This window comes from Mugil cephalus, chromosome 8 (genome assembly GCF_022458985.1).
Source record: "Mugil cephalus isolate CIBA_MC_2020 chromosome 8, CIBA_Mcephalus_1.1, whole genome shotgun sequence".
Classification (NCBI taxonomy): Eukaryota; Metazoa; Chordata; class Actinopteri; order Mugiliformes; family Mugilidae; genus Mugil; species Mugil cephalus.
This window is the reverse complement of record NC_061777.1, coordinates 3,752,443-3,777,951: the sequence shown is the minus strand read 5'-3', so window position 1 is coordinate 3,777,951 and position 25,509 is coordinate 3,752,443. Positions and strand designations below refer to the sequence as shown.

The following is a 25,509-nucleotide window of genomic DNA, read 5'->3' as shown; positions in this document are numbered from 1 at the left end:
ATCAAGATGCACAAAATGTGTTAAACTGTCTGCAAAATGCCTGATTTAAAAAATTAAACTTTACATATACAATAAGGTCACACCATGGACACATCCAATCAGATTATAGTGAATCTACAGTTGTAAGGAAGGAATAATAAAGGAATATTATGTATAAATACTATGTATATTGCATATTTTACTTCTAATTCTGTTTCTTGTGAATTTGAATAAATGTATATATATTGCTTTACTCATGCTATTGTGTTTTTATCTTTCACTTGATTATTTTTTACTGTCTTACACCTATTTTCTTTTTAGTAGCGTTTGTGCAGCTGAGCTACTATGGCAAAGCAATTTCCTTTGTGGATCAATAAAGTCTATTTAAGTCCAAATCTAAAACCATGTTTGCTACAGGCTGCTGTAAACCATCCGTTTAGTGATCACATATTGCTTGTAAATGCAAACTTAAACTAAATTGTTGCTACCATTTGAGATTTTAAAATCTTTATCATTAAAATTGGAGCGACTCCAACAGCGCAGTAAAAATTATTTATTTATTACCAAGTACACGTTAGGGAAACCTCTAAAATTAGACTCATTTATACATTTGCATTAAGTATTTAAATATACATTAAAAGATACGCGGAACTGAAACAGAAAGGGCAACAAATGAACTGAAACAATTTAGAAAGTCAATTAATCATTTTATTCATTTTAACAGCAAAACACAGAAAACAAACAAACAAAAAACAGATTCCATTTCCCTTTTCATGAACTCTTTCGTGTTTTCTTAGTCTCCTATTAACTTCTATGATATCTTGATTTTTTATTCTTTAAAAAACTATATATCAGAAACTGTCACATCAGTAGTTCATTTGGTGAACAAAACTATTAAATTAAATAACAGCTGTCAGGTGAACTGGTAATGATAATCAATATTGTATTTAGGCAAATGCTGAAAACAACCGCAGTGTCTCTGTCCAATGCAATGAAGAGACTTGTCATTGCTTGTAAAAAACAAAGAAAAAAAGAAAAAAAAAGTAAGAAACTGCAGCACTGATATGGACTTAATGCATTTTGTACATTTTAATTTAACAGGAAGCTGAAGGCCACACAATTCATATCAAACTTGTAACTGTTTGGGCAGGAAGACGTTGTCATTTCAGTCAGGAGGAGATTCAAACTGCAGGGGCCTCCTGGGGCTTAGGGGCCTCCACCTCCTGCATTTCGCCACCTTGGGAGCCCTCGCTGCTGAAAAGGTAATATGGAGGCGTCTGGCGGGCTTCGATGATGAGGACGCCCTCGGGGGACAGAGAGGCGAAGACGGTGAGAGGGTCCACATCAACGGGGATCCTGATGAAACAGAAGAGAGCGGAGCAATTTAGTGGAAGTCGACTTGGCGGAGAATCTGCATAGTTTAAAGGAATATTTTAATGTTTTTTTTATTAATAGAGCACATTTGGACACAGATGTTGACAAAAGTGCTGCACAAACTGAGTTGCAGAAGGAAACATTAATACGTAGACAGTGAAATGCAGCTCTCAAACTGAAATAAAGTTCATAAAGAATAAAAATGATTTGTGGTGTCTGTGTAAAGATGGATGAATGGCAGAGCAGCTCCCTAAATGTGAAACCAAAGCAAGTAGAGCTCCCCCTGGTGACTGGCTGCAGTATAGGTCATAAGCTCCGCCCCCTCCCTCCATGTTAGAGGATGGGCCAAATTAAAACACTGAAGCACATGTCAAATAATCCTTTTGAAGGATGGTTTTAGTTTAGTTAGTTGGTTGAGTTTCGTTCTAGTTATTTGACACTATATAAACAGGCAGGATGTGACATGGCGACTACCAGTTGCTATTCCAACTGCTCCATAAAGCCTATAATCAGACATTTCCTTGCAACTGGTGGTGGCAGAGCAGAGCGTAGTATTAACAAAACAAAAACACGAGTGAGTCTGGAGGAAGTGTGGTCGAATCATGATATCACGGCTCTGGCTCTCCTGTATCCCCAGGAAAATAAAGGGTGGACCGGGACAAGGGTCCATATTTATAACAGTCTATGGTTTCAGAATTTGGAGGCTGCAGCTGCAACATCTCCCCTGAGCTTCAACCTTGTTCTAGTGGACCTGACTGATCTGAATTTTTGGTAGTAAGAGATCAGAGGTGAGTTGGGGCCAGTCCATTTGGTGCTTTGTGCATAAACACTAAGCATAAGCATAGTAGGAGCTAGTGAAGGCAGGTCACTACAGGGGAAATGTGTCCCTTTAAAAGGCGACACTGCTGCATCTGACCCGTCTGCATCAGCTCCAAGTATGAGAGAGAGGTTTGTTGAGCAGCAGCAGAGCAGTGAGGAGAAACTGTTCAGTACCTGCTTGGAGGTCACGAAAAAAAAACATTCTTCACCATAAACGGCAGCCGTGCAAGCGCCGTCAAAGTCTGGGTATTTTTCATTGACATTTTGTCAATACCCATAAATAACCTCCCATCAGATTATTTTAGTGCTGCGTGTCTAGCAGGGACAAAATATTTCTTGGCTCAAGAGTTTGACTGTTATTAAAAACAGTCAGCATGTCCTCCTTGGCCAGAACTCCTTCCAGATGAAGCGAAAGTCATTAAGGATTTTCATTAAAAATCCACCAGCTCTGCCACAATGAGGAGGGAGTGAAAACACATGCACACACACACACCAATTTAGGAGATTGCCATCCTCGAGTGTGTCTGCAGGAGTTTAACACCTGTAAATTTCCCCCGGTGCATATTTTTCTAATCTGCATCTCTCATCTGTCATATAGGCAACTGCTAATTTAAGCTAATGGATGTTTGCTTTCATTTTTTGACTCTTCTCGTGCTTAAAATGTGATATTTTCCACACTGGAGTGCGATAATTGGCTTCCAAACCTTGCAGGAGGATGTTGCTAGAAAATTGGCTGGAGCTGTAAAATACAACGATTTAATTCTGTTATACAGAGTCAAGGAATAAGGATATTTCTGAATCTTTCTGAATGCACCATATTATAAATCTAAGTATAATACTTTTCACTTTGGGGTTGGAAGTTCTCTAAAAGTTGCAGCACACACGCACTGACGCAAGCAACCTCTGTTCTTTGTCAGACAGCGTGGCCAAATATGGGTATTATAGGTTTTCTGTGTGAGCAGCCAAGTGTTGTTGGGAGTTAATATAAACACCAGACTGCAGAGGAGAAGACTCTACCCTCCGTTTAATTAGAGACGAACCTCTACTGGCCTACCACTCCACTGTGAAATACAAGACAGAAAGGAGCGAAGAAGAACACGACAAACCTCATAAGCTGCCACGTCTATTTACAGAGATCACACACAGGGTGTCACACAGCTTTAAAGGTCCACTTCAACAACTTAAGAGGTCCGAGACCTGAAGGATTTTCAACCAAAAATTAAATGCTAAGTAATACAAGATTAATGGAAATCAAAGTCACTAGAACAACAAAACAAGTCCAAAGATAAGTTGAAGGGCGAAGGGAATGTGGGTTCAAGTGGGAGGGTTAACGGGAGGCTGAGAGGTTAAAGACATAAAACTTGAAACTGCTGGCAAATGCTTTCTATGTTCTGGATCAGTACAGTTGACATCAGATGCTAAAGCTAGCACATTAAAATGCTCACAGACATGAGGCTAACACGAACAGGTTTAATAATTGTACAGCTTCTACAATTTTGCCAATGTACAAGAAGCTGCTGGATCTTTCTGGGAACCAGCCAGTGATGCTAGATGCAGGTATAATAATTCTGTTAGGAGAAGGATTTAGATAAAAGTTTGTGATAGGGATGTCTTGATCAAGTCTTTCTGCACCTAATTCCGATACAGACCTTGTAATTTTCAGTATCGTTTCAGTATTCTCATGTGCAGCACATGTGCAGCATGCGACTGGATTAAGTCCAATAAATATTTCTGTCAAAGTTAATGTAGCCAGGAGAGGCTCCACAAAACCTCTTCTCCAGAAATGTTCTGGTCATCCAACACCATAAACTCCCTAACCCTCTCTGGAATATTCTTCACCTTGATGCTGTCTCCTTTTAAACGTTCAGTGTTTGTTGTCATTTAGGTGCAGCCTTTACCTGAGTGGATCAAGTCGGTCGTATTGATTAACGATCTCCTACTACCACCTCTCCAAACATCCACATTGCATAATTTACAAATTTCTGTCTGACTGACTTCGTGTTCCAGAGTAAACTTCTTCCACAGCTTTAGTCATGTGATTATGGTTCCTCCAACATTAGCCAACCATCATTAAAACTGAAGAAGAAGACATTTTGGAGATACAAGGATGTGGTTTTGGTTTGTGGCAGCCCTAAAATCAATTACTACCAAAGATCCCTGATACTGATCCGATCCGACATTAGTTTGTGACCATAGCCCATAGTTGTTGAGATATTCCAGGCAAGATCAAGTTGTTGTCACAGGGCAGTGACTTGCACATCTAATAATAACTTTAATTGTTCAAGGTAACATAAGCTCAGCTGGTAGTAATGTACAGTTACACGTATCGGTGTCGTCCACCTTCCTGCAAAGAGCCAATTGCCGCGAAGCAAAGTTTCCCGTTCTGACAAAGTCAAATCACTTGGTTGGTCCATTACGTGGGACTCCAGCAGAAACCTTATCTGTCGAGCATGGGGAGTTTATTTAACTTTGGCAAGCGCACAGTTTATCTCAGGCATTGATTTTGTACAGCTGCCAAAAAACTGTCCAGTACGCTTTTCCCCTGCAGAGATTCTGAAGCCGAGAGACAAGACAGTGAGACCGGACACAGTGTGTGTGTGTGTGTGTGTTCATGAATAGTGAATGTACAACATGTAACCCATACGCCCCTTCCCACCCGCTCAGGCACAGTACACATTTGGAGTCAGTCCAGTCGTATCGTCAGGCAGAACAAGAAACTTCTGGATAGCACAGCGCTCACGCTGTCACATGCAAAACAGACGAGGGTTGTTGTGAAAGCTACGCTACGTGACCTGGGGTTATAAACATGCCCTCAGAACTGATTCAACCGCAGCGTTTTTGGTTAATGGCTTACACATTTCAAACTTGTTCAGCTCAACGGAAAAATCCAGCTAATTGCATTGTGTCCTGCACACCAGCAACATGTTTGTGCTGTGAAGAAACGCAACACTTTTTGTAATTGACTTTACTTTTTTAAAAGCATGTGTTGGATGTATGGTCTGATCTTTGAGGAGGTGGGAGAAACATGTGAGGTGCTGTTCACCAAATTGTAAAAGTTGTGAAGCAACAAGGATACAGCAGTGATGAGTGACGGGTTAATCCATAACTCTGAAATAATACTAATAACAAGATCCATGATCACTAAATGGAGATTATCTTTATTTTGTTCTATCTATGTAAAAACTTGATGAAAGGGGTGAAAGCTTGGTTTATGCTCCATCAACGACTCTATGTTGTAATTTGGGTGGCTGGGTCAGTGTACTGTAAGGATTTCTACATGTGTGATGGTGTGTCAGCATTAGTTCACATAATGGTGAGTGGAATCGAGAAGCTCAGGCTGGAGCTGAAGTTAATTTCTGTGCTGGTCTAGTTGCAGAGACATGGAAACACATTTCAGACTAATCGCAGCTGTTGCAACCTAGTTACATTTCTGGGGAGGTGAACGTCAGGTTACGCTGTTGGCCTTAAACCCAGCTCCATTACGACAGAAATACTGCAGCTGCGTCATTACTGTCCCCCCATTGTTGAAGAAACCGATTAGTTCGGTTAAGAGCACATTTTTAGCAAAATTAGTAAACCATAAAATCAGTAAAAACCTAAAGGGAAAAAAATGGAAAATCCAGCAGGTTTCCTAAAGCTGAGACGTTGCACTTTACAACCAATTATTACACACACTATAACATGCAGTTATGAGATTTTGAAGTACTCACTCATAGGATACCTTTTTGTTTTCAAAACAAGAAAAAAAATGCTACCGCTCTGCCTGCTAAGCTACAGCTCAGAAAGAAAAGATAATTCCCGTAACTCACTATTGTCCGTTAGTTAAAAGTAATTAAATGAGAAGTTGTTGGAACTAGTGGAAAGTGTTGCGTTGATTTTCTTTGTTGAGCCAAAACATTTCTTTTTTAGAGTGCACTGAGACTTGGGGAATTAAAATACTGAGTCATCAGGTCAATTTTATTAAGTTACCAGAACTTGAAACGAGTTCAGTGCCAAGTGATGCAGAAATATGAGTTTAGACTGGACTGGCTGATAGCACCAAAAATACTGAGTCAACTGAACGCATCAAATATAGTTTGTAACTTAAAAGTTTAATTTGTGTCGCAACAATGCATTTAATAAAGTAGCTGTAACAATACCTCTGAATTGTTTACTAGACTGTAGTCTCGCTTGCATATAGTCAGTGGTTATGTGTTATCAGGGCCAGTTATTTATATTTGACCCACTCCCAAAACAACCTCTCCCTCCATGTACACACACTGTATATATACACATTGAGTCTGTCTCTGACTTCAGGCCTGATTTGAAGTAATTCCAGTTCAAATGATTGTGACATGAACGGTGTGGATCTAGTGCTCAGTAATTAGCCAACAGGAAATAAAGAAAACTAGAGTGACGTGCCAGAAGACGGGGATTCGCACCAGTGATTAGCGTCACTGTTTGAAGTCTTCCCGATGTCCAATTAAACGGGCAGAGGCGCCGAAGAGACGGGCAGTCTGAAGGGAACCCGTGTGTCCTCTGTTTGGCTTAAATGAGTTACAGTGTGAATGCTCTCTGCGAGACGCTATCTGTCCAGAGAGATAATAAATACCACGATTTATATATTTTATCTTTACGCAACACGTTGCCAAAAAATGTCCTCACTTTCTTCAAGGGCATCTCCTTAAAAGGAGGTTAAGTAGGTTACACATATACAGAGGGATTAGCCAGAGACGACACAATAAAAGGAGAAAAACTTGATGTTAGGTTAGAGTTTTATCTTAAGTTTGGATATTTATGCATATGTCTAATAATTGTAGCCTTTTTAATGCCACCATTAGGGGAAAGAATTTCATTGGACACGTGAATAGGTGATGTATAGTGCAAGAAAATCATATAAACCCACTGGGTGAATTTGCTTTTTTATGGGGAGTTTAAAGTAAAATGTGACACAGTTTTTTAGACAGACAATTAAAAACTTATTCCAATGTGCAATCAGGGAGATGCTTGAAGAATACATATAATTTTATGCTTTATATTTCTCTCCTGCTGCTAAACCCCCTTGAGCATAAGTATGACGGTAAACATACTATATGACTTGAATGCAGCTGCACACAGCAAACAGTTTGGCCTAATTTAACAACACCATCAGCATTAACTAATATTTCTAGAAGTGCATTAAAAGAAAGCCGTTCGAGTCACATTAGCTCAGCGGCTACGCAACAGTTCTCCAGTAAATGTCGCCATTATTCTGACTTCAATCAATCGAATCAATTCTTAATTATCATACATGACTAGATCCGACATATGGGCTCGTGATTATGGTGAAAACTGAAAAAGATTCTGTGATGATCATGTGCAAAAATGAAGCAAAAGTATCAGCCACTGCAGAGCGTGACGAGAGCTCGCTGAGATGATACTCACTGTATCTTCTTTGTGAAATTCTTTGTCACTATGCCTCCTTCGTCCTGTTTCTCTTCGTGTTTTCCTGTTGGGAAAAAACAAAACAAAAACACACATCAGTCACTGAGACGAGTCACCTTCAACACACGTATAACAACAAAGAAACAAAGTTGTGGATCGTAAATCCATGTCCTTATCACTGGTGCTATCAGCATTTACCCAACACCTGTGAGCTTTAAATCTCCTGTGAAAGGGGTGTTGATGTAACTGAGCTCAAAGCACATTTCACTTGGCACACACCAGGTTTTCCATTGCTCAGTCCCTGCGGTGTGTTCGCTTTGGGGCGTACAGGGTGGATTGCAATGTTGAAATTATTCCCCTTTCTTTTTTATTTAGTTGTTTTTCGAGAATGTCTCTCATTGTTCAAAGACATGGTTTGAATTTAGTAAGAACATCTAGTCCTAGAAACCCCCCGTCGTCGCCCTCTCCCTCCGCCATCTCCCTCGTTGTCTGCTGGGTTTGCTAACAGCTGCTCCCGGGCTGCTAAATGTCAAAGCTGCCGCCAGCGCTGTGGCCTGTTCCACCCTTCAACCCCTTTGTGCACTTCAGGCTTGACTATGTGTTACCCTAAACCTCCACGGTGACGTCCCTGCCTGCCTGCCGAATGTGCTGGAGTCCTCTGGAGATCGATGCTACAACAGGGGAGGGGAAGCAGGGGCTCTGGAGAGGAGGAGTCAGCTGCAAACGTCGGTTAAGTAATGAGATCAGTATGAAAACCTCCTTGTGACTTCAAGTCTCTTACGTCAGAGAAAGAAGCTTCCAGATGTGTAGAACTCCGTGTTCTGGGAGGGGAGCAAAGTCTTGATGTTATGGGTAATGTTTTCTGCACAAATATCAAGAGGTTCACCGTGAAATGTGCGTGGCTCAAAGCAGTTGCGTCATCAGTTTGGTTTCCATGGACACCAGCGACCTCCTAAAAATCAGACTAACAACCCAACCAGAATACCTCACTCAGGACGGACTGACCTGATCCGGAGCAATTGAGAGATGTTGCGTAACCACTTAACAATCCATCAAATACAAAAATACCTGTGGCTGATGACTATGATAATGGTTTAGACAATCTTCCATGTGGTAAACAACAGGACAGAAATGTGGACGTCTGATTGGTGCTTTTATACTCTAAAGCAGTAGCTCACTTTCAAGCAGCCTTTTATTCATTGTACTGAAGTGCTAGTTGTTGCTTTTATGTAGTGTTGTATATGTTACTATGTCTGTGTGTTTATGTTTTGGTAGTTTCTCAATGACGACTGTGGATGGAAATTAGCTTCTGGCTAAATCTGTCACACTTACACAACGTCATGCATTTGTACCAAGGATTCATTAATTTGAACTGTCCTCACCAACAAATCAACCAACCAACCAGCCAAAAAAACAAATAAGCAATTTATATTAATGTTTCAACAAGATGAGCTAAGATGGAAACCATGTGGACAGATAACTTACACAAATTAATGCTTTGGGGGAGTGAATACATATATCGTATGGGGTAATTTTATTTGGTGTCCACCTAAATGGTTAAGTTTGAATCTAATCACAATTATTTCAATCCAGATGAAGAAATATTCTTTATGTAAATGTGAACACAGTTCAAATGCCACTCAGTCACATCAGTGTACAGAACTCTGTCTTCATTTCAGCCTGGGAGCAGATATACTCTATTTATGGTTTGATATGTGTTTATGAGTTTAGTGACGAACTACTTTCCATCACATTAAAAGGTCAACGTAAAAAAAAAAATGTTTTGTAAAGCGACCTTAGCACCAGTAATATAATAATCGACATTATTCTTCTAAATGGTTTTATTTAGACGTGAGCACAAACATATAACTTTGTTGTGATGTTAAAAGTGAAACGACATGAGCCTAAGTTTTGTTGACCCCACCATCCACCCCAAATTTTGAAATAACAGCATGACACTATACCACATAGACATACAGGACAACGTTTTAGGCTTTTACCAATAGCTCTCCAAACAACTATCTGCTTTAGCTCTGTGTTCCAGATAGTTTCTGCCAATAAGATCAAGCACTAAGTAGAATAGAGACATAGTTAGTAGATTGCTATTTGCTTACATACAGTATTTTATGTGTCTCCCCTAAAAAAACTGAGTTAGGGAGGCTGCAACCCCACTCCTGAATAACTACCTCTGCTCTGATTGTTCTGCTCCAAGGCCATACTCAGTCTACGCCCTTGAGTGCAGGATGAGTCATAGCAGTTTTGAAATAGTTTTTGAGGAAATTAACTCAGAAATGCTCTAAGCAATGCTCACAGAATAGCTTTGTTTGTCAGATATGTGCCAGATATTTCTACATCAAATTAGATTTCTGAGCAGAGTTTTAAGACATCACAGTATTCGCGGCCCTTATTCCTGAACGGATCTGTGCCGAGTCATCGGGGCCCCACTGCTCCCTCTCTGACCTCTTTCTTTTAACGTGCTTCTGTGTTAAAGATTTGCTCATTCATGTACTGAACACCTCTGACATACTTCCACTACATTCCCTGTCACACATTTAGAAACAGGTTGACTCACTGAGACAGACAGGCCCAAGATGGCACTGATTGAATGACCCAACTGGCATACCAACAATGTGTTTATAAAAAACTTAGAGCCAGGGTTGGGGTGGTAGGGGGCTGCTGTCCTCTGTGACCTCATAAGTGCTGGGTATCCCTGGAATTTGTCCGTTTTCTGAAACTTAAAGAAGCAACTTTTACAACTTACTCCTGTTACAGCACCGGCAGAGTCAAACCCTGCGTAGAAGCTGAGTTCTATTTCTAGAACATTTTCTCTGGTGTTTAGTAGCAGCGTGCGGCATGTCTTATTGTAAACAGAGACTGTTGTCACGGGCCTTGCCTTAAATCTAAATCGAGCTCATGGGCGGCTGAGGGAATGATTCTCCAAGAATCTGAAACAGGTGTCTAAGCTTGAAGATCTGCCTGCCAACTTGCAACTCCCAGTCCCCAAAATCTGTCGCGCACTTCCATATCGAGACTCATTAATGCGGAGACCACGTTAAACCACGGACACTTTTTTTCCACTGTACTGCTTCGGTTATGCTACCAGAGAGGAAGAGCTAATATTTCTAGGGTAAACTAGAATCCTGAGAGACACCCAAGTGTTATGTTTTGTTCCTTAGGTTTTGAATCTTTTTCATTTGTTTAATCTGACGTTGGATTCATGAAAACTAGATGTAAAAGATTCAGAACAGATAACATACAAAGTACAGGGAAGCAGACCCATAGTTTTTAATGTATCCCCCTCTCACCATTTGATTGATTAGCTACTGAAAAAAAATATGTTTTATTTTAAATATACTGTAATGTTTTGATTTCATTCCTTCTCTTTTAATATTTAGCTTAACCGTTTCAGCATCGTTTCCACACAGTCAAGGATAATTCTGGTGGAAATATAATAACAGCAGTATTTTTACACACATGTATGATACTATTTGGTCTATTTCTGATGTTTATATTCTATTTAATGTGTATATTTCTGTGCCACAAATATAGCTTTGACCTGTTAAGTTCCTCCTTAAAGGTTACTTTGGAAAACAGGTGTTGCATTTAAATATAATCTAAACGTAAAAGTGGCTAAAATACTACTTTATGCATGTGGAATCTGATCTGATGACAGTAGTAGGTCCCATCATGTTGACCTCCAGTTACTGATCATAAGACATCACACAGTCACTTTACCTCCTATTAAAGATCCCGGTCTCCAGTGAACGCTGTTATCAACTCATTTAAACTCTGGGGAAAGTCGTACAGGTATTAACTCACCTGACACCTCTACAAATCCCTCTCTCGTTTTGACGTTTAACTCCTCTGGTTTGAAGCTGTGGACGTTCACGCAGACTTTCCAGGGCTCTCCTCCGGTGGTGGTGGGGGAGCTCCGGGACGAAGGCTCCCCGTACCGGCTGGTGTACAGCGTGGGGCCTCCGGGGGACTGGCGCGGGGGGAAGCCTGTGCGTAAAGTGCTGCTAAAGGGCGAGGTGCCGAGGCGCGAGCTGAGGCGGCCTGGCCGAGCCCACCCCGGCCAGTCCATCGCCAGATCATCGGGGAAAGGTGACATCCCAAACTCATCATCCATAAACCGAGACGTTAACTGATCCCTGAAAGGAGACTGATCTCTGAACGGTGACGCCTCTCCAAACGGATCTCTGGGAAACCTCTGCCGGCTCCCCATGGTGTAAAAGTCTCCCTCTGCCATGTCCAGCTGAGCTCAAAGCCAGAAAAAGTTGTTTGTGCAAAAGGTAACCCAGAAACAAAGTATTTTCTTGGTAAATAAGAAAAGGAAGCGCCTATCTCTGTGTGTAGTAAAACTTTATCTCTTATGGGTTACGCGCATCACCGTTACGCAACCAGTCACTTGTTGTTCTGACCACAAACTACGGAGTTAACGCTTTTAAAACTTTAAAGTTAACTGACCACGCTTCCTCTGGCTCGGGGTTTTTATACTGGAGCGAAATTTCCCAGACGATGAGTCTGCACAGAAAGTGCGGGGAGGATCTGGAGAACTGTCACACTGCAAGAAATATCCGAAGAAGAACTAAAACGAAATCCTTTAACCTTTACGACAAAGACAATTTTAACAAAAATAACAGTTAATTTTTAATCTTATTAACCATTCCAATTGTTTTACAAGTTTTTTTAGTCTTTGACAAGCACAAGCTTATATTAAAGTTAAATAAGTTGTTGGTGTGGATATCTTTTGCAGCGCGGACGCAACAGCTGACCATGGACCAGCCTACCTTTGACCAAACTAAGCAGCCGGGAACATGTCAGTCACACAGAGCTGGAGTTCCTCCACCACTCGGTGAGTCACCGGCTTTTTAATAGAAGATAACGCAGAGCTTCAGGTCAAACGCTCTGAGGTCACAGCACCGATAAAACGAACGACTCAGGACTGAAGATGGCGTCTGTTTACTGCGTCTGATCAGCTGTTCTTATTTTTCTGGAGCATCAAAACAAGACTGCGATTCGTTCTTAACATCGTTTTATATAGCTTGTTACACACACTGAGAGGGGGAAGTCGATTTCATGGGGGTTGTGGTGGGAAGGATTCAGTTTCCAGGTGGCACATTATTACATGATGAGATCACACAAGGTAAAACGTGGCAGTATGAAAAATATGTGCTTTTTGCAATATGCTCATATGGGGGAAACGAGGAGAATATGCATAATGTAACACTTAAACACCGGATCACTATTGATATATGACCTTGTTATTGGAGTTCTTGAAATAATAAAACACATGAACGGAGGGATTTCAAGCACAAAGACACCTAGAGTTCACTGACTGATACACTCTTCTTTTCCCTTTTCAGCGGTCAGTGCATGTTAGCCATAACATTTTGACAACAAGGCCCCGATGACATTCTGCAAATTAAATAATCACATTTTTTTTTTGTATCATCTATACAGTGCAGATGCATATTTACACCACAGTACTTACAAATTCAAAAGTCATTTTTCACAAGGACGAATGTAAACTTTACATCGTGAGAGGTTGAGAGCGGGGTCACTGCCAGTGGGTGCCCATCTAGAAAGTCTGTCAACATGAATACACAAATCTCCCCCACACTGGCACCTCGTCAACACTGGTTGACATGAGACATCATCAGTTTGGAGTTTATGAGTGACTTTTTTTGCCAAGTCCCCACCCCCCCCATTCATTTGTCCGATTTAGGTGACATTCAGGGAAATAAGCTGAGAGTCTTGAGTGCATAGAGAGCAGTCTTTCAGGCCTGGAGCTGCACGGCAGACAGGAAGATGGAATGAAATGATCGAGAAATGCAACTCTTTATTATATGCAAAGGCAGTTTCAGACTTCCTGCAGAATCAAGCTCTCTTGAAATCAACTTTGAAGGGAGGAATTTCACATATGGAGAATGCACTTAATTCCTCAGAATCAGATGAGACGATTGGTGTGACACTCGTGTCTGGGTGGTCTGCGGCTCAGTATAAAGAAACAACTATTATTTCAGTTTGCAGTTTTTCTGCAGAGCGGAATTAACGACCTCTGTATTGTTCCTCACAAACTTGACAGTAGTATTGATCTTTTCCTCTAACCCGTGACAAGAAAGCAAATAAGTGTGTTTCCCAAAATGTGCTAAAATAAAGGTCAGACTTTTCCTTGCCTCTCGTTTCTGAACGTCTGATTCTACTTTGAGCTTCATGTGCGAGTAAGTAATAATTTACAAGAAACCAGAGAATTAATTCACAGCAGTGTCATAAAAATTATAAAGTGACAGTGTTGCATAGAGAGACCGATCACTACTGAGAGCAACAACAAACCAATAAATATTAAATAAGAAATAAATATGTATGGTGCTGCACAATTCAAAACCTGATCTTCTGGCGCGGCGTAACTAAAAGACACAGTTTGGGTCTAGTCTCATAGAATGAAGGTCTTCATTCAAGTGAACTGAGAATCAGTGCCGTTAATCTGTTCAGACTTTTTTTCAGCATGTTGCAGCCAAATAAGGTACAGGCTTTTCTTTTCCTATGCCTGATTTCAAAATCAGAATTAAACAGAACTCTGTGACTGATTCATACAATAACTGCAAACAGCTTAAAGTCTTAATTTAAGCATTGGTGTTTGTTCCCCATAAAGCATCCTCTCTTCCCAAAACATATCATCCACCATGAGTTGTCGAGAAAAATGCCTCGAATGTTTAGCAAGAAGAACGGCCCGACGTTCCGATCGCTCTCTGTTGTATTACACAGTCTGACATTTCAACTGTTTTCCACTTGATCGGAGGATAAATTAATTTGACATTTGAGCTGACAGGCAGTTTGTTTGCTGTCAGGCCACCGCTGCAGAGACAAACACGTCTGTTCTCCATCTTGTCAAGTGCAGATATCAGAGCAATAAAACTTTTCATTATTCCTGATAACAATCCCCAGGAAGCCATTTGTAAAAAGGTTTTATATCAAACAGCTTAGATGTGAACTCAAGGCCTCGCTTCTCAGTGCATAGTCACATGCACACTTGACAAGGGACAGTAGAAGCCTAGTGTTCTCTTACACAATAGTTTAAACATAACCTTGCACATGGCTAAAACATATATTCTAACTAAAGGAAATGAACCCCTTATGCAATGTAGTTTAACTGTTTGAAATCCTTAACAGGAATAATTTAGAGGAATTATTAAAGGAATTTAAAGGAACCAGGTTGTTGGTTGAGTAAATAAAGGAACTGTTTGTGAAGTTTCTATTGTAAATTTCTAAGATATGAACAGTCTCAGGCCGTGAGTGCTGATGCTAGAGGATGCGATGCAGGAACAAAGCAAACAAACAAAAAGACATTCAGCCTCCAGTGGTCTCTGTGGGAAGAGTGATCCAAGACTTCCTCAGTCAAAGATGTGGGTGGGTCACCGTTGGGATATATCCACTCAGGCAAAGTGCACTGTCCACGCTCTTATCTGGAGACCAGGACGTAGTTTCAGTTTCTCAAACGCCTGGACTTTTTCCGTTTGTTCAACAAGCTGTGACTCCGGCTGCGACTGCGGGTCCCAAAGATGGAGTTCCACGACGAGCTGCGGCTGTAGCTCCTGTAGGAGGAGTAGCTGTGGCTGCGGCTTCTGCTGCGACTGATGCTGTGGATTGGGCTGCGACTGCGGGTGAAGAGGCTGCTCCAGGATGACACGCTGGTGCACCGGCTGCTGGAGGACGGGCTGGGTCGGAAGTAAGGGATGGGTCGCTTCCTGGCACTGCAGACAGCCAAAAGGATGCATAGTGTAAAACAAACAGAAGCCAAAGAATAAACCTATTAAGTAATGTTGATATATGAACAGTTCATCAAATGTGGAACCTGAAAGGGGTGGCTGGTAGGTACCACCCAATGAAGAACTACCACCTAAGGGAACTTTGGAGAACGACCACCCAACAAAGAACTGCCACCCAATGATGAACCACCAGCCAACAATTAACTACCACCTTATGAAGAACTACCACCCGATAAAGAACTACCAACAAACAATTAACTACCACCCAACGATAAACTACCAACCAACATGTAATTACCACCTAATGAAAAAATACCACCCGATAAAGAACTACCAACAAACAATTAACTACCATCCAATGAAGAACTACCACCTAAGAGAACTTTGGAGAATGACCACCCAACAAAGAACTAGCACCCAACCGTGAACTACCACCCAACAAAGAATTACCACCCAAAGAAAAACTACTGTCGAACAAAGAACTATAGAGAACTACCACCCAACAAAGAACTACCACCCAACGAAGAACTATGCAGACCTACAAACCAACAAAGAACTAGTACCCAACAACAAACTACCACCAATGAAGAACTACCACTCAACATAGAACTACCAACCAACAACTAACTATCACCCAACGAAGAACTAACACCCAAAGAAGAGCTACCACTCAAAGGACTACCACTTAACAAAGAACTGCCACTACCAGAAGGAATCAGCATCTTATCTGACCACCCAACAGGCATTGTCTTAGGGGATTTGTGCATAAGCTCCTGTGGTAGTGACAGCACGACGAATAGAGGCATCAACATGCATGCAGACCTTTGTCTGACTGTATGTTCACCTTGTTAGCACTCAGCTAATAATTCATGCATTCTGCTAAACTCTTTTTCACTCTGGATTTGATGTTGTTGTTATCATGTGCCACATTGTGGATTATGCAAAAGACAGATTTGAGATTCCAGACAAAGATGAATATGTAACACAAGAAAAATCACACTTCAAACGTTGACCAATTTAAATCAGTCTGGTTAAAATCTCTGGATCTTCCACTATGTTCACCAACTAGTCAGACCCTGTATACAGAATGAGAACGGCACTTACAACTACAGTATATGAATTACTGGAGCAATGGCCACTGTACTGTGACTACTGTATTTTCTGCTGTAATGGTGTCATTTGTTTTATCAATAGGCACTGAAATGAAAGAAGCATTGTGCTAACTGCATTACAAATCTCTCAGACTTTCCATTTTCTTTCACATTTCATATCCGCTCTATTCTCCATCTGTTTCTTTACCCCTGCGGTAGCTTCAGAGCCGACAGTTATCTCCTCCTCTGGCTAAATGCCAATTCAAGGTACTCGGCTCATCAGCGCGAGTGAAAGGTTTGAGGTTGGGGATTTATCCAACTGAGGGGGAGGAGGGTGCGGACTGGAAGTACATATTTGCTGCCTTTAGGCATAAAAATGTACATTGCGGCTATGAATAACCAGGCTGGGAGAGCTGTACCTTGTGATTCGGCGTGCTTCCAGATGGCTCGGCGAGTCTCTCCTCCTTTTCTTCATTGGAGAGTAGGATTTGCGTCTCCTCCTCTTCCCATTAACCTTATGCTTATGCTTTGCAGCTGCTTCTCTGGAGCTAGCTGTTCTCTTTCGGCCCCGTAGTCTGGGAAACAATGTGAAAATGTAATCGCCGAGCAATGTCAACGTGTGTTTGTTTTTATAGACCACTAATGAGGAGCCATTAGCAGCTGAAACGCTGAGCAAAGTTCACCTGTCAGCACTGTATCTGGAGTAGCTTCCTCTGGAGCTCAGGCTGCCTCTTCGCCTTAGATCAGCCGAATTACTCAGAGAATGAGAGTATGAGCTACAAGGAGAAAATTAGACAATTAGGGTCCCATAAAATAAAACCAAACTAATTTCTGCAAAATCCAATAAAACGTAGGCCTATAAATGAAGACACAAGAGAGTGCAAATACTTGGGGTGAGTTTTTAGTGATGCACGGTATAAATGTACCTGCAAGATGAGAGTGAGGGGCTTCGAGAGTAGCGTCCCGAGTATCTGGAACTCCCTGAGGATCTGCTCCTGCTCCTGCTCCTGCTGCTAGATGACCGGGTTTTCAGCCGCCCACGAGGCGAATCGCCCCTTCTCTGTGAACAGCTGGATGTCTTTGGGGATCTCGCAACCTCTACCCGACACCCCAAGGTTATCTGCTCTCTGCAAAGAAAAACACATTAAGATGTTTCGCTGCTTTTAGTGATAAAGGCAAAAAAAAAAAAAAAAGTAACATATTCCGTTTTTAAAAGCTCTCCTTTATTTTCTCAAGATGAATAATTCTGAAGAGCAAACAGAGGGTGGAAACAGGAGATAAAAGAACCTTGCAGTTTTCCAGGGAAGGATTATGTATTACCAACAGAACTTTACCTCTTGCCGTTGCCACTAAAAACAGTTGCAGACAAGCCATTCTCCACGTAAGGTTTGCACAGGGAGGCGTAGCTGGTCACAGAGTTTCCTGAATCAGAGGCGTTATCTCTGTCTGTGAACCTCAGCTTCTCCGGGGAGGCCAGGCGCTGGCAGGGGTTCCTCTTGTCGTCAGTGACGCTCGTTCGAGAGACGCCCGTTTTGCTCGACGGCGGCGAAGACGTGTCATTCCCAGAATCGTAATCATGCGGACCTTTGGTCTGGCCCGGCACATGCTGATGCCCGTTTCCATGCAAAACCTCGCTTCCAGGTTTTGACGACAAACTCTGTAAGCAGACAAACAGGCTGCAGCTTAAAACCCCGGCGCGCGTGGACAAATGGAACCTGCTACCTCTTTTGATGCACTGTGAATACTCTAGTACAAAGGCACATGTTCCCTTGAAAACAGTGAAGAGATTTTTTTTTCTTTTTCTTGGAACAGAAAGCTTTGAAAGATAAAGACATCATGCAAATTTGAAGCATGCGTTTAACCTCGAAAGAAAGCCTGAACTCAAGAAAATCAACGAGAAAACAAGTTGTAAAGTAAGTCTAAACTAAAACAATTATATGAAAGGAAACAACAAAAGAGCAGAGAAGAAAGGAAAACTGCGTGGATAGATCTACCGGCTCTAACTGGAGAGGAGAGAAAGAAAGTAAACAATAGCCCCCATTGAAAAAGCCTCATTTAAAGAACATTGAACAAACATCACAAAAATGGGCATTATGTAGAAATGAAAAGGATTGTAGACAAAGAGAGATTCCATCAGTCTAACTAAGAAAGCCTTCAGAATAGGACAGATGACTGTGCTCTTTCTCCTGTAAGAAGTAAATAATCAGCCTGCACCGACCTACAAGTAAATCCCTAAATCTGCGGATAGCATCGACTTACCAATCAAGATTTCCTCCTTAAGTAGGTAAGGTGTAAAAAAAAAAGGGAAGAGCGGGCAACATAAGTGCATCATTAGAGTCGTAAATTGCAAGAAAATGACAATAACCCTCTCTTCAAACCCAGAGCCAGTCAGACTTTTATTGGCACGTTCTTTACTCAGTGGACTTTTCGGGGATAGAAGCTATTTAAATTAAAAGTAAGCGTGTGTGTGCTAATACAGCTAATGCTAACTAACTGTAATTTACTGCAAAACAACCACAGACCCAACCACAGGTTTCCAGTTTTCTGGTATTCAGTCAACATAACAGACCGAGCCTGATGGAAATTTAAACAATGTAACAGTCGCATCTACACACAGTGTTAAATGAAGACATTCCTCAGTGTCTCGTTACACATTTTGACCATCTTATGTTTTGGGATCATTTGTCATCTCCTGTTGTATTGTTGCACCACAAAGAATCCCCACTTACACGGATCAGGCATAACATTATGACCACCTTCCTAATATTGTGTAGGTCTCCAAAGCAGCTGTGACTCATCAGAGAATGGACATGAGGGTGTCCTGTGGTGTCTGGAAACAGTGGTCATAATGTTATGGCGGATCAGTGTATACTTAAAGAGGTTGCCAAATTTGATCATTAACTACACTGCTTGATTATTTTTTTTGTATTTGGTCCGCACATACCTACCTTTCCCCTTAGTGATTGTTCACGCTCATAAGCAATGATAATTTTTCAGTTCTAACCTCCGTCCCTTCATTCGCCAAATCAAACCTCATGCAAACTCCAAACTCGAGGAGTAATGCGGATCCAGCGGGGCCACCCATCAGTAACCCACTGTGAAGTCCTTGTGATTTGATATATGGATTAATATATTGAATTTCAATTAAAACCCTGTGGTGTGTAATTAAAAACATCCGTCTGTGCAATTAGCATAATTTAATGATTGCTGGAGAGAAATTAAACGTATTTTATGCTCCAATAAGCACGGAACAATGACTTTAAGGACATATTTACGAGGCTGCGAGAAATAATAATAATTAAAAAGGATAAAAAAAAAAAAAGGATTCAAACTGGAATAAAAAACACAGTTTTAAATTTCTAAATCTGTCAAATTGCCAGTAACACTAAAAGGATGTTTATTAAGTCAGGTCTGAAACTAAAACAAGTGAAAGTGTGTACTAGAGGTATAAAACAGAATCAGTGGCCGTAGGGGAGTGGGACAGAAGCTAAAATATAAAGTATTGAGTCAGTGAAAACTCCTGGGATAATGTTAGTGAGCAAGCATTGAAAGGTCATAGACAGAAAGGTAAAAACCTGCATTCACTTCTTTAAACTCAAGGGATTCATTTAATATCAAAGAAAATCATCAAAAACAACTTTAATTAAAATTTCTAAGGCTTCTGGCATCTTTTCTGTTGTTTTGGTCCAAAGGTGCAGGAGAAAGCACGACATATTTTCCTTTTTTCTAATGGAGTTCATACGTGTGCGGCTTTTTTTTGTTAAGTCATTGTTATGTTCTCATGATGATTCTTCATTAATAAACATCAGTTCCAACATTTTTCTCCTAATACAACCTGTTTCCTCATTGTTTCTTTCATTAACCAAGTACATGATATCCATGCAATCACAACACAGGACGCAAATTATATGTGTGGCTGAAGCTACTGGTTGATGTATCATGTCAAACTGCCCCTAATATAAAAGTGTTACGTGCAAACTGCAGCTTTGAGGACTTTTGAGGACCTTAGATAACAACCAGTCACTCATATTCAACTGTTATTAACCTGAAAATAAAAAAGTGAACAGAAACAAACTGAAAGGATAACGTCAGTCATTTTCTATCTTTAGTCAGTTTTAGTTTCTTTTCTTGCACAGTTCTTAATTATGAAGGTTGTGTTTGGTTTCAGTGAACAAACAGTACATGCAAATACAGATCTGAGGAACAGCGCTTTTAAATCAGTCGTTTGACTTTAACATAATCCCTCAACAAAATGCGAAATGAGCATGTTCACTCTTATCGGTGCTTTTAAATCACCAATAAGCCTTTCTACAAACTGTAGATTCATTCAGTTGTGTTAATATTTATCCCTTGAAACGAAACAGACATTAACTTTCCGAAACCTAAGTGTCTCTGAGGAATCAACCTGAACCAGTGGCAGCATCGTGAGAGGCCCAAAGCGTACTTACGGTGGCGGCTGAGAGGATGGAGCGATATTTTGGAGCCGATTTACACACTGATTTGGTTGTACGTCTCCACTTTACGTCCTTGTGGTCGAGCGCTGCGCTGGTTTTCTCTCTGACAGCTGCCAGGGTTCCTAACGCTTGATGAACCACAGACTTTTGCAGGTGGTGTCTGCGGGAAAGAAAAGGCTGCATTTAGTTTACGTGGCTCAGACACTTGAGATCATCACAGCCTGTTGTTTATTTTAAAGAACGGGAACATGCCATTGAAATGTGTTAACAAAAGAGACCTACACAACATTAGGAAGGTGGTCATAATGTCATGCCTGATGTGTATATTAACTAAAGAAACCATTTAACCTCCTGAGACCCGGCGTCCTCATATGGGGACATTACATTTTAGGTTTATTGCAGCTCATTCTGCTTCATTTAGACCTGTTGTCCTCATGAGGAGACACTTTTGTCTGCCACGTACTGGGTCAATACACTTGTTAATTTATTTTATTTAACAAATTCAAAAGTACTCGTTTGAGGACATTGGGATTTCATTGTTTCCAATTCTGATTTTGCATTAAAATGAACATTTTTATGTTTTGGTTCACATTGGTGAATTAAATTGTAATATATAGTGAAATAATCCCTGTGTCCACAGATGAGGACCTTTTCCTGATGAGGTTTATTTTTTATACTTAGTAAATTAAGATGCATTCCAAACAAATGCTTGGGTCTCAGGAGGTTAAGTAGGAGAATGTATCGTTAAAAGCTCAAAATGTTTTGATCTTAATTACGGTTTTGCATTAAAATGAACATTTTTATGTTTTGGTTCAGTAATTTTTTATTCAAATTATTTCTTAAAATTAGACCCCAACTTCAAATCAAACTATAAATCATTTCATGAAGTCTCATGGCTCCACGTTCACTGAGCTGGTCCTAAGAGTGAATTTATCTTCAATCAATGATTAATTATCATCATCTCCAGGCAGCTTCCTCTGGCTACTACACAGCCTCACACCTGGTACAAACTATATATATTAAAAAAAAAAAAAAAAAACTGTCAAAAAACATTGTGCATATTATCATAGAACCAATATTTAGTTCCATGTCATTATAATTGAGTGCATTGATCTGTGGAGTACATTTGGAGCCATCCCCTGCGAGGCTGTGATAAGAGCTGCTTGTGACTGAGATCAGGAAGTCACCTCTGCCTTATCAGTCATCACTGTGATGCCACCAAGAACTCTGTAGACACCTCAGGCTGATAAGATAAACCCAGGGAGTCGGATGTGTGTGTGTGTGTGTTACCTGTTCTCTGTGGAAGACTGGCAGGACGAACTGTCAGACTCTGACCTCCGGTAACGTCGTCTCCGACGGGAGTGAGTCCGTGAGCTGGAGGAGAGCAGAGGAGGAAACACAAGTCGATAAGCAGCTAAGAGTCGACTAAGAGAAAACGCTCAGGAGCAACTTTTATTACATCGTTTCAAGTCTTTTACCAAACACAAAATCCAACGTCTCAAATGTACAGTCGACATAACAAATCTACCTCTGAGTCTGGAAACTTCATCAATGCTTGTTACCTTCTGTTCCATCTGTTTGCGTTTAACCTCCTGAGACCCACTGTCCTCATATGGGGACTTTAGGTTTGTTGCAGCCTATTCTGCTTCATTTAGACCTGTTGTCCTCATAAGGAGACACCTTTTTGCTCCCTGATGCATTTTATTTAGAGGTAAAACTGCAACTGAACACAGCTAAAAGTTGTTTGGCTAACTCCTGCCAGGAGAAGGTTTGAAATCCCAGCTGTAAACTGCAGTGTCCAAATGACATGATGTCATTCTCCATCTGGGTCTTCTTGAATCTTTTGTGTCCGCTACAGAATGACATTAAAAGTTTAAAACGTGTCTGAGAGCTTTGGTTTGTTGCCCCACTCAGTTTCCTTTTAGCTATGATGTCAGCTTGGGACATCATAGCCAGAAAAAACAAAAATAAAATTAATTTTGATCCTCTTGGTTGTTTTCCTCCATAAACTGGTCAAGCTTCAATTTACCTCCATGTCTGTCCAGGCTCATGTCTATAAGTATTATATTTTATTATTATAAAGAAACAAGCTTGTTTGTGCCCTGATAACGTCAACTAACTGTTCTGCCTCAGTAACTGGCTCAGAGGAAAGAAGGACTAAACTAAACTGTCTCTATGTGTCTCTATGTGTCTCTATGTGGTCTAAGTGCTCAATGTTCTGAATTTTCAACCATATATGTCTTTGTTCTGTTTTATATTTGCACTGTGCATATGTGCACCTTATTGAAAACTTTAAGCTGATGTTTAATTTTGATTTGAATGTACACTTTAACAAGTTTTTATGTTTTCTCTGTCAAATTTGTACTTCACAAGAGAAACTTGTACATCATTATCAACATTATAATCTAAAAATGTGATTAATGGCAATTAATTAGAGAAAATTGTGCAATTAACTATTTTTTTTTGTTTGTTCATCAACATCAAGTTTCTGCTCAATGTGTTTCTTAAAAACCGCCATGAGGTCTGTGTATTTTGGGATGTATTTACTGCATGATCAGACTTTGCTTTTATTGATATGAACCATTTTCCTCAGTTTACCTTTAGGTGAACATTAATGTTAACATCATTGCTGAATAAATGTCAGCAAAGGGAAAGAAGGGTTTAGTTTTATTTGAAAGAGTCACAACTTCAGTGTAAAAGTAAAAAAAAAACAAAACAAAAAACAAATCGCAGTTTGCATTAACCTTAACTCTCTTTGGGTCATATGAGTTGAGGGGGAGGGACCTCTGTGCAGTAGTGTACAGTAAGTCATGGACTAAGGTCAAAGACTTTATCCCACTGAGCATTTGTTGGAATTTAGTCATTGTTAATTATCATTCGAATTCTTAAATTATGATAAGTCCTTTGACCTTTGACCCACAAACCCTACTCACTTTATCTTTGAATGTTTGAACCAACTATGAAGAAAGTTCCTCAACACTTTCCTGAGGCGTCCCGTTCAGAAAACACAAGAATATGAATGACTAAGGCACAAGACGCAGAGGTATAAATTCTTCATAACTTAAAGGATGTTTAATTCAGAGCTCCACCTCCCCGAGGTGAAGGCCCATGACGTATATGAGCTAAGTTTGAAAAGCGGAGAGCTCTTCAGAGAAGGCGAGAGTATAATGGAACGGCAAAGGCATGGAAGAGCGAAAAGAAAGGAGAATAAAGAGCTGTAGCGAGCTGGAGAGGAGCTGGAAAGCGTCGGTTTCTGCTGAAGAACTCGTCTCCGTGCTTACAAACATGCTCATCCAGAGTGGAATTATAAAATGTTACGGGATCACAGCATGAAATTGGTTTCTCTTAGCCTCTTCCACCCCTTTATTCCCTTTTCCCTTCCTATACTCTTTGTGGCTCTCGCGTTGAATCACTTCTCTCTTTTCCGTGTTTTTTTTTTTTCCCCGGCACAAAAAAAGATGTATAAAAGCTGCTTGTTTCTGTTTTCAGAGCATGGAGGACATGATTCTGATGCGACGTTCGCAGACTAACCTTTTCTTGTGCTTGCGTACATCCTTCCTCTTACGTTTTAAGCTTGAAGAGCTGCGGGGATGAAAGAGAATAAACGCATGAGAAGGGGTTTTAACACCGACAGAGTGTGCAGCCCCTTCATAAAGAGGACTGGCCTTTAAGAGGTGGAGATCCTGACATCTCACTGAGAGGAGGAACTCGCTTTTAGACTCACATCGCACGCTGATAAATATTCACCTTTAAAGTTTCTCTTTTAATAGAATCTTTTAACCTTTAGAAATGAGAGCTAGGCACCACCACAAGGCAGGAGGCAACTACGCAAAAAATAATACCAATATTAGTCACACACGTACCTGTGTTTTGACTTCTTAGAGGTGTATCTGGAAGAGGGAGAAATAAAGTTTGTGTCACAGAAAATTAAATGTCATGATGTTCTTGTGGTATTGTTGGAATGAACAGGAGCTACCTATGCCTCTTGCTTTTCTTGGAGCTCTTCTTCTTCTTCTTCTTTCTCTTCCTCAGCGGCGACAGGCTGTAGGAAGGAGACCTGAAGCGGGAAGAAACAAAAGAAACCTTTCCTGTACATCTTTCCCTTGTGTTCACGTCACGAGATGCAACAAAGGGCGACCGACAATATATTTCACTGGTGAGTCGTCTAATTTTGGGACGACTGACCTTTTCCTTTTCCTCTTCCGCTCAGACTTTCTCTTTTTCTTCTTCCCCTTCAGCCGAGGGGATGGCTCATCGTCGAAGGATGGGCTGCGAGCAGAGACAGAGCAGAGGGCGAAATGTTCAGCCTTGTGACGGCGAGGAAGATGTCAGCTTTAAAGAGATTTACACCGATCAGCCATAACATTATGTCCTAATATTGTGTTGGTCTCATCAGAGAATGGACCTTCTGAGGGAGTCCTGTGGTGTCTGGTAACACAATGTTGTTGGAGGCCTTTGAGGGGAGGAGGGGTCTCTGAGGATTATCCCACAGATATTTGATCAGTTTGGGTCCAGTGCAACTTGAATGAAGTGTGTGTTTTACATCTGCCCGTCCTTCTGTTACTTTGAGTGTAATTCATCTCCCAAAAGAGAGAAAACGATACTGTGATATTGTGATGA

The 25,509-nt window shown here is 40.8% G+C and overlaps 2 protein-coding genes across 2 annotated transcripts in view; both read right to left on the bottom strand.

Moving 5' to 3' along the window:
• Window positions 1-665: 665 nt before the first annotated feature.
• Window positions 666-12,049, bottom strand: hspb8 (heat shock protein b8). Its single transcript, XM_047591332.1, has 3 exons — window positions 11,395-12,049; window positions 7,576-7,639; window positions 666-1,335 (listed from the first exon to the last, which is right to left on the bottom strand). The coding sequence occupies exons 1-3, from the start codon at window positions 11,822-11,824 to the stop codon at window positions 1,161-1,163; spliced, it is 669 nt and encodes a 222-aa protein (XP_047447288.1). The 5' UTR covers window positions 11,825-12,049; the 3' UTR covers window positions 666-1,160.
• A 472-nt stretch (window positions 12,050-12,521) lies between these two features.
• Window positions 12,522-25,509, bottom strand: part of srrm4 (serine/arginine repetitive matrix 4) — a 64,606-nt gene continuing 51,618 nt past the window's right edge. Inside the window, exons 3-13 of the mRNA XM_047591330.1 lie at window positions 25,075-25,158; window positions 24,866-24,946; window positions 24,753-24,779; window positions 24,421-24,471; window positions 22,180-22,263; window positions 20,884-21,049; window positions 17,770-18,092; window positions 17,362-17,562; window positions 17,119-17,211; window positions 16,855-17,010; window positions 12,522-15,329 (exon numbers count right to left, since the gene is read on the bottom strand). Of these exons, the coding sequence (XP_047447286.1) occupies window positions 15,062-15,329; window positions 16,855-17,010; window positions 17,119-17,211; window positions 17,362-17,562; window positions 17,770-18,092; window positions 20,884-21,049; window positions 22,180-22,263; window positions 24,421-24,471; window positions 24,753-24,779; window positions 24,866-24,946; window positions 25,075-25,158 (1,534 nt within the window). The 3' untranslated portion in view covers window positions 12,522-15,061. The remainder of the gene's footprint in view (window positions 15,330-16,854; window positions 17,011-17,118; window positions 17,212-17,361; window positions 17,563-17,769; window positions 18,093-20,883; window positions 21,050-22,179; window positions 22,264-24,420; window positions 24,472-24,752; window positions 24,780-24,865; window positions 24,947-25,074; window positions 25,159-25,509) is intronic.